Below are 10,166 nucleotides of genomic sequence, written 5' to 3'. Positions count from 1 at the left end.
AGAGATGGCGGAAAGAGAGAATGATCCGAAAATGCCACCATAGTACCTTATTGTCGTCGAAGAATGTTGATTTGGTGCAGTGTAGCGAAAGAGCGTAGAGAAGGGAATAAACATATGGACACCATCCTTCTACTAGGCAAAATGATACTCCCACCATTTCAAAATAATATGAAAAATATGAATAATTGATACGTAATAGAATTAAAATAAATTAATAAAATAAGAAAGAGGAGAAGAATAATTATTTAAAATAATTTTAGTATATATTTTTATGAAACAGACGGAAATGGAAAGTGCATATGTTTTGATGGAACGGAGAGAGTAATTATTGTAGTGGCAAAAGATTAAAATAAATGAGAAAATTATATACTGAAACATAATTTCGAAGTGAAAAAGAAATTAAGTTATAAAATGCACAAGAAAAATAATTCATTGAATAATATCAGTATATGTGAATACATAAACAAATTCCACAAAATGTTACTATTAATAATTGAGCCAATAAAAGCAAAAGTCTAGAGATTTCATTATGTATGCATTAAAGTTATACAGAAATTACACAAGAAATACAATCATCAAGGATTTATACGTTTTTGGTTATTTGATTATTTCAAATCTCTGTTTAACATCTATATCTATATTGAAAGAACAAAAAGTCAAATAAACATTACTTCACCCATCAACAAAAAGTATACTAGTAGTATATGACAATAGCAGTATTTATGGGTCACAAAAACACATCCAATCAACTAGAAAACAAATTGGTAGAATATCACGAGGATATATGATACAAGAGAGTTTCGAGTATGAAAAACATAAGTTGTTATTGCTCAATTGAAATAAAGGAAACAACAAGAGTCTTTTATAATGGAAAAAACAAACCTAATTCTATGTAGTTCGACTCTCGTAATTTGATCAGGGAAAGAACCACAAAGAAAACCCGAACGGAAATAAATAACCGACTCGATAACAAGACATAAAATAGAGCAGATGCGTTGGAGCCGATGTAGGAGGCTCAGGTGTTGGTCGTGGAGGTGCGCTGGAGAGCCTTATTATACATGAACAAAATCAAGAAAGTTTTTGAGCCAATAAATGCGAATAAGCAAATGTAGAGAGCCTTCACCAGGAATCAAACTTTTATCATCTGAAAGAGAAATAACACAAGGTGAAAATGGTATATGGAGTAGCATTCAGTTGTATAGTATATGATGTATAGAATGTATGCTCACAAATTGATTACCTTTGCTTCAGTCCTCTTTTATCGACCACTGCTTATTCTCTGTAGACACGATCCATATCAATGTCCTTCTCGACAAATGGCCCATAATCTTCTTCATTTACTCTCTCCATGAATTCTCTTGGCATATCAAAGATAGACATATCTCGAAGAGAGGAGGAGAATCTCAAACCATCTGGAAGCTTCTCCAAATTGGAGCACCCATAGATACACAAGATAGTAAGTTTTGGCAGTGCTCCTTCCTCTGCTTTCCATACCTTTAAATCGTGCAATTTAAGTAATTGAAGTTGCTGGAGTCGTGGAAATGAATCTGAGTGGCAAGTTAACGTTTCATCCATCTCGACTTCATATAAAATTAGCTCTTGCAACATGGGATACTTGCCAAAGTCCTTCACATCTACCTTAACCTTGCAATCTATAAGCTTCAACTTTACTAAATTCTGACACATCTCTGGTTTGTAGTATGGAAAACTGCTACCCATATTACAGTCCCTTATCTCCAAACTAACCAACGAAGGAGACATCAACAGCTGATTCAAAACCTCATTCTCCGAACTGATATCACATGACTTAAGTGAAAGGTAACTCTCACGTAATTGGCTCTTTTTGTTGTTCAATACAATTAGCAGGCTATCCATATCACGAACTTCAACACGCATCTTCTTTAGACTAATCAATGTAGGGATATCTGCAATGCAAGTTGTCTCACTGCTGATCTCATCTAACGTCTCCAACTCTTGTAGCCCACCTAGTTTTAGTTTCTCCCCTCCAATCACTTCTATTTCAGTATCGAGAAATAGATGCTTTAGTCTTTTCATCTTCCATATCACATTTGGCAATCTAATAGCAACACTGAACCATACTCGCAAATCTAAGGTCTGCAAGTATGGCAGGCTGCATATAGACTTTGGTAGCTCTCTCACATTAGAATTCATCAAACTCAAGTATCTCAAATGAATTAGTTCACCCACCTTGCTTGGTAATTTCCCCCCTTCAAACTCACAACCTTCTACCACAAATATCCTCAAGTATTGCGACATCTTAAAGTTAACTATACTCTCATTGAAGCCCATGGTTGATATAGGATAATAGTATTTTGGTAGAACAATAAAAGATCTAAGACCTCTAACTTCCTTTAAACCATCTATACTTTGTTCACTTTTGGGGTCATAACTGATGGCTATTCGAGTTGGTATAAGGATGCTGGTTAGATATTTGGAAGCATCAATGCGCTTCAGAAACTGTTCTTTTTCTGCTTTACAAGAACAGAGATCATGCATTAAATCATGAAGCCCACACGAATCAAATTTCTCAAGTAGAGTGTAGGTGTCAGCTTCATAATGCAGTTGAACCATACACCTCATACCAAGTTCTATTAGATATCTTTGAGCCACATCTCTTAGAGTCTCATTAGCTTCTTTATCTTGGTAGGAAATGAAGCCTTCCGCCATCCACAACAAATACAGTCTCTCTGTATCAATCTTGTGATCCTCAGGAAAACATGCTAAATAGAGAAAGCATGGTTTCAAATAATAAGGTAAGGCATTGTAGCTCAACTCCAAAACCTGATTTACTCTTTCGTATTTTCCAACACCTTTTCCATGCTTCAAATGTGATTCCATGTTCAGATTTACCTCTATCCATTCGGTGTGTAATTTATTGCGCAAAATCCCTCCAATAACACAAAGTGATAGTGGTAACCCTTCACACTTTGATACAATTTTTCTTCCAATATCTTCAAATGATTTTAAATCCGGGTCATCTGCCACAATATACAAAATAAGATTGGATATATATTTATTTAATCTTAGTAGGATACAAAATAACAATAAGAATAAAATTTAATAGTGTTCTAGAGAAATTTCTAGTCCTACCCAGTCTTACAAATTAAGATCAGTAAAAACAAAAAATGTTAAAATAGTTCATTAGATTTTGTTTATATTTTCTTCATTTTATTTGAGTCATTAAAAATCTGTATCACTCACCATTAATTACTTTATTGAATTATATAAATAATTCAATTAGGCTATTTCAATTATAATAATTTACCCTTTAATATTTATATTTAGTTTCATAAGGCTATTTCAATTATATTATTTACCCTTTAATATTTATATTTAGTTTCATTAGGCTATTTCAATTATAATAATTTGCTCACTCCTCATAATACCTAAGGCTTGGATTATACAAATTCTAAGTATCAACCTAAGTATGTTTAAGGGCAGATATTTCTCTAAAATCACAACTTTAGCGGGCATTTTCCATAAATTTAAAAGTTGATCATAAAAATAACCAATTTACATTGTGCATTAGATTTTAGGGTAGTAATAAAATGAAAACCATATATTTAATACAAATTCAAAACTTTAATCCTAGCCACTAATTATTACTCCCTCCGTTCCATAGTAGTAGAGGCATTTTTTTTCGGCACGGAGATTAAGAAAAGTTGTGTTAGGTGAGTTAAGTAAATAAAGAATAAAGTATGAAATGAAAAAGGTAGAGAGATGTAGAGAGAATAAAGTAAGAGAGAGTAAAGTAGGTGGGAAGAAATGTGTTGACTTTTACCAAAAAATGAAATGACTCTACTACTATGGAACGTACCAAAATGCCAAAATAACTCTACTACTATGGAACGGAGGGAGTACTAATCAACGATTATAATGTTTTCATTTGAAAATATCATTAACTTCTATAAATCTGTCAACAAAGAGTATAATAGACACTCTCGTGATATGGTGAATCATTTAATTATCGAATAATTATGTAATTCCGATTTCAATGTTCTCTCTCCTTCCACTATTCACGTTTTTAAAATCAGCATAGAATCAACACGATTTCAAAATAAAATTCAACATCAGTAGAACAAAAGAGTCAACACAATTTCATCGCAAAAAAACAACAGCAGAACTAAATAATAAATGATTCAGCACGAAAGATAACATCAACAAAGCTTCAACGCCATTTCAACACAAAATTCGACATCAACAAAGTGTAAAGGATTTATCACAAAATTCAACATCAACAAAGATTCAACGTCATTTCAACACAAAATTCAACATCAACAAGGAATCAAAGACGCAATGTCAACGCAAAATTCAAGCAATTTTTTAAACACAAAATTCGACATCAACAAAATGTCAAGGATTCAGCACGAAATTCAACATCAACAAAGATTCAACGTCATTTCAACACAAAATTCAACATCAACAAGGAATCAATGACACGTCAACGCAAAATTCAAGCAATTTTTTCGACGAATCAGCACATGATCGGAATTAGCTAGGTTTTTTGGCCAGAAAAATTTAATTGTTGAGAATAGGAGACGTCAATTACAATGGTGAAGATCCTTGCTGAAGATGTGAATATTTGCAGTTTGAAAAGTGGGAGATTAGCAGCAATGTGAATATTTGCAATTTGGAAAGTGGGAGATTAATTAGGAACGCATAAACCGCTGATCAAATTAAGTTATAAAATTACCCTCTGTTAACAAAATATATGTTTTTGTTGACATGGGAATCGAAGGTCATATTAACCACAGATCTGATATAATTAATGATTAGAATTAAAGTTTTGTATTTGCATTAAATATATGGTTTTTCATTTCATCACATCCCATAATATTTATCTCCCTCGTTTTATTGATTCACATAAATCAATATCACTCTCTATTACATAATTAATTAATAGTATACATATTTCTCTACCCTAATAAGTTACTCTTTTATTTGTTCGATTTCAGCTTTTTATAATTTGGTTTGATTCAATTTGAAATTTTTTTGATACGTCTTGATTTGGTAAAAAAAAGTTAATTAAAAACCGAATGTTCACCCCTACTTCCAATTACCCTCTAAATTTCTAACAAAATAATGCATGAAACATTGACCAGTCAAACATATTAAAAAATACAATATATATTCAGATAGTTAAAATTTCTGACCTGAAGAAACATCTGCTACTTTTTGAAGTAAAGTCCAACCTTCATCCTCTGTCAGAAATTCCAGCATGTGAGGTTCAGATTGTTGATTAGCAATAGTCTCGTAACGAGTGGTGAGAATGATATCACAATTCACCGGAAAAGCTTGCCTTATGATCTCCCAGTGATCATCTTCCCATAAATCATCTATCACCACCAGACATAATTTCCTCTCCTTCAAACAACTTTGAATTCTCGTGACCAAATCCTCAACATCCAAGCCATCAAGGTTTACGTTGCTGTCAAGTTGTTTCAAAATCTTTCCGAAAACGGCCTTATGTTCAAACTGTTGGGTGATGCAAACCCATGCTCGGGCATAAGATTGGAGGTCTTCGTGGTTGTAGACCTTTCTCGCAAGTGTAGTTTTTCCGAGACCACCCATGCCAAATATCTTCACTACTCGTCTCCTTCTGGTTGAATCCTTCACCTTGGAGACCAAAAGCTTGATGTCTTTCTCCATGCCCACAAAATCATGGTCAACCTCATGAGCATACGTCTGTCTCAACAGACGTTGCTGCTCAGCTTCCTGGTTCGAATGCGATGATGAGCCTTGTTGATCCAACTCCGACTTTAACTCTTTAGCGAGTTGGTCGAGGGCAGGTATAATGTCACAAGCCTCCTTCCCAACTTGGTGGACACTGTAACACTCACACATGATGCAAAAGTACCTTTGAAATTTGTCCTTGAGGCTCCTCAACCCTCTTTTGGATTGAACTTCAACGGCATACTTTTCAAGCAGATTCTCAGCCTTGAAAGCAAGATCTTTGAGTTGTGAAATGTAGGGCTTTAGAGTTGGAGAATCATGCCTCTCTCTGTCTGCTTTCATCAGCAAAGCATGTACGCTTTCCAGATCTCGCTTAACTTTCTCAACATCAACGTCCACACCAAGCAAAAACTTAGTTTCTTCAGCCACCAAATCACGAAGGGTTTCCAGACACACATTTGCAACAGATTCTGCCATTCTATGCAACGCACAGAACAGAGATTCAAACACTTTGACTTGAAATGAGATTGTAAGTCTCCTCAAGTGGGAAAGCTTCTTAATTTCAAATGATAGGTTAGCTGTATTCCAAATATGATACTATAAAGTATAATCATGTTGATGGCTTTATTGATTATAAAATGAGAGGAATATTACTGTATCCACGTTCCAAGTCTCGTGAAGTGGGAAAGCTTATTCGTTTAAAATGATAGGATAGCTGTATTCACATGTGATAATTGTATCAAAGATTGTTTTATATACCGACTACGTCTTGGAAAAAATGGTTTCGATTATTATACTGATTTTTGAAATTCATACAGGTTTCGATGAAATCTCATCTAAATATCTACTACGTCCGTACCTGAAAATTTGATACATATTACCATTTCGGTCCGTCCCTGAAAATTTGATACACTTCACTTTTACCATTTTTTGTAGTGGACCCCATATTCCACTAACTCATTTCTACTCACATTTTATTATAAAAGTAATACTATAGTAATACAATCGTTTTGTTATTTTGGTACGTTCTATAGTGTGAAGTTATTTTCCTTTTCAGTACAAGTTAACACATTTCATTTTACTTACTTTACTCTCTCTTACTTTATTTTCTCTTCATTTTTCTACTTTTTTTTTCGTTTCTTACTTTATTCTTGTTTTACTTAATTCACTTAAAATATTTTTTCTTCAATCACATATCGAAAAGAAACATTTGCACTATTTTGAAACACATGGAGTATTAAACTAGGTAACCAAACTTTTTTTCAGATTCCTATAATTATCCCCCGTGTGTTTCTAGTGGTTGTTGAACCATGTTGCTCGAGTTAAAAATTTTGGCTTTATTAAAATAGTGTACTACAAAAATATTAATTCCTCTGTCCCATAATAGATGACACACTTGGAAATTGGCATAAGAGTTTAGGTGATGTGTTTTGTGTGTTAAGTGGAAAGAGAAAATAATATATGTATATTAATATGAGAGAGTGTTTTCCAAAAAGGAAATGTGACATTTTTTATGGGACAAACTAAAAGGAAAAGTGTGAGATCTATTATGGAACGGTGGGAGTACTAAGAAAATTAGGTTTGCACATTTTTAATACCCAGCGTTTTAAAATCACATTTTCAGTCAAAAAATTTCATAAACCCCAAATTCAGTCCCAATTTTTACCATTCTACCCTTTAGCCCTTAGGGGTATATTTGACCATTTAGTTTGATTGAGGACCAAACTTGTGATTTTTGAATGTTTATGCACTTCTTTGTGATATTTTAAGGACCAATATCTATGTGGTATTATTAAATCTTTGAATATTATCTCAAAAAAAATTATTTTAATATTTGTAGTGTTATCTAAAAATGAATTCTTAAATATTTGTAGTATTATTTAAATTATTTCATTACAATCGGGAAATTAATATGTATATGTAGTATAAATTAAAATATATTGAATGGTTTATTTTTAAAAGATTCATTTTCAGTTTAATGTATGATTACAACAATAATATAAATAAAGTCATTTAAATAAAATTAACTACAATTCAATACAATTCAATTTAAGTCAATAAATTACACTTTATTAATGTAGAAAATTCGGTATCTAACAAACTAGTATAACTTATTGTTGTAATCAAGCATTAAAAATAAATGCTTAAAAATAACCATTCAATATTTTCTAAATAATACTATAAATGCATATTAGTTTTCTGATTGTAATGCAGTTATAATAATACTAGAAAGGTTTAAATAATTCATTTTTAGATAACACTTGAGAAATCCCTTGTACTACTCAACAGAAGGAAAAATCCCATCAAGATAGATAAGATTTAAATAAATTTTTTTAGATATAATATAAACAAATTTAATAATATCATAAAGATTTTTTTGTGCTTGACAAATTATAAAAGAAGTACTACATAAACATTCAAAAATCACTAAAAGGCTGAACAAGACACTTCTACCTATGAGAGTATCGGATGCGCATTGCTCGAACCGCCAGCTCGCCTGCTTGGTGTTGATTGCTTTGATGTAAAATGAGTGTGGTAGGTTGCTTTGATTTAAAATCAGAGGATAGCTGTATCGACGATTATTTTTATTAAACCAACCACTGTCTCACTTCACACCCTCAAATCCTTATCTTTTATCGGTAACATAGGGTCATAGGGTGTATTTAACAAAACTCTACTTGAATCTATACTTTATGGATTTATGATAAGTAGAACTCTCCAAAATGAACATTTAGTTTCTATCACTTAAAATTATACATTAGTTTCCCCGAGATGTATCACTCTAAACTTGACCAACTTAAGCAATGAAAAACACTAGAAAAACTTTGAGAGAGCTATAAATTCAACATGTGTAACCACATACAAACTAAGCATAATAGTGTATAGACTATGAAACAGAAACAAACCTGCTTCCTTGTTTGGAACTGTAACATAGACAAAAAGGGAGAGATTGAGCACACCATTACTCTATATAGTTTATACAGATGAAAATTACAATTTCCAAGTAGCTAAACCACTGCATTCAACTTAGTTTCATATAATTATTTTAGTACTTTCTGAGATTGGTTATTCATCATCTATGCATAAATATTCCACTGCAGACGAATTCCTATCTCTAAACGATTCTTCATCTGAGGTTTCTTAAAATCGAAAGTGTGTACAAAGCAACACTATCAGCTCAAATTTAATAGAGAAGTGATTAAAAAGGCTATATCCTGAATAATTCAAAAGATAACTGCTGCAGAACCTAGGAATGTGATGTGCAACTAATAAACTGCAATTATATCCTAACAAAACGAAATTGACGCTCAAATTAAAAAGAGATTGGGAACAGAGAGATAGAATGATCGGAAAATGCCACCATAGAGAATGTTACCTTAAATTGGGTGAAGAAATTCGATTTGGAGCTGTGCAGAGGACTCAAGGAGAGATGGGCTCAACTGTGATTATCTTTAGATTAAATGCATTAGCCTTAGATTATGAGAGGAAAAGCAGACTGCTTTAGATTAATTACATAAATTAATAACACAAGCTGGGTTGGGTTAGTAGGATTTGGGCTCTAATTTTACCTAGCAAAAGACAAAGTATGGCCCAAAACAATGGTAGTCTGTGTTAGTGTGATTTGGGCTTTAATTTATATGGCCCAAATTAATAATCCCAATCAAAATAAAATAAAAGCAGCTCTATCTTTGCATTCAAATTTAAATTAAGCCTTGCCTATTCTTTTGACTAATCTGGTTCTTTCTTCATAATAATGCTGGCCTATTTAGATTTGTTTGCTACTCCACTTGATTTTGGTTTGGACCATAATTTTAGCATTTGATCATTGAAGATGACAATCGTGTTCGTTACAAATAACCTTATGTAACAAATGCTCTTATTCATATGATATTTCATATTTAGAATTATTTTTATGATATTTTTGTCAAATTAGAGGTCTGGGTAAGTGGATATCCATATTAACTTAGCAAACGAATTTCAATCTTCATTTGTAGCATCATCTGCAATCCAAATTAAATATTATGGGTCTGGGTTCGTTGTTTGTGGTTCGTTCAAGCCGAAAAGCTTCGTTTGCTATAAATAGCCCCGAGTTTTCGTTTGATTCTTCACTCTAATAATAAATTATTACTACAACAAAAAATCAAGAACATTAAAATCAGAAAAAGATCAATCAAACACTATTATATCTATAAACGATAAGTATATATGTATCAATCATATTCTGTTGTTAAAAAACCACATCCATCAACATTCACTTGTGAGTATTAAACAAAAAAAGAAAAATAATTCATAGAATATCATCAATATATGTTACTGTTAATAATTGAGCCAATAAATGAAAAGTTTGCATAAGTAATGCACATATGAACTACAATCATCAAGAAATTATACGTTCTTGGTTATTTGATCCCAATTTAGCATCTATAATCTTGAAAGAACAAAATGTCAATAAACATTACTTCATCCATGCA

The 10,166-nt window shown here is 32.3% G+C and overlaps 1 protein-coding gene across 2 annotated transcripts in view; it reads right to left on the bottom strand.

The window, feature by feature from the left end:
• Positions 1 to 805: 805 nt before the first annotated feature.
• Positions 806 to 10,166, bottom strand: part of LOC148927017 (putative disease resistance protein At1g59780) — a 31,970-nt gene continuing 22,609 nt past the window's right edge. Inside the window, exons 1-3 of one of the 2 annotated variants that reach the window (XM_089069781.1) lie at positions 5,175 to 6,210; positions 1,241 to 2,999; positions 806 to 1,144 (exon numbers count right to left, since the gene is read on the bottom strand). In XM_089069781.1, the coding sequence (XP_088925907.1) occupies positions 1,273 to 2,999; positions 5,175 to 6,171 (2,724 nt within the window). In that variant the 5' untranslated portion in view covers positions 6,172 to 6,210 and the 3' untranslated portion in view covers positions 806 to 1,144; positions 1,241 to 1,272. Of the gene's footprint in view, positions 1,145 to 1,240; positions 3,000 to 5,174; positions 6,211 to 10,166 lie in introns of those variants that run through there. The other variant, XM_089069782.1, reaches the window with a different exon arrangement.

This window comes from Salvia hispanica, chromosome 4 (assembly GCF_029641045.1).
Source record: "Salvia hispanica isolate PSC_SH4W2 chromosome 4, Shi_PSC_v1, whole genome shotgun sequence".
NCBI classification, from domain to species: domain Eukaryota; kingdom Viridiplantae; phylum Streptophyta; class Magnoliopsida; order Lamiales; family Lamiaceae; genus Salvia; species Salvia hispanica.
Note: the sequence above shows the minus strand (reverse complement) of the source record. Positions and strands in the feature narration are given on the sequence as shown.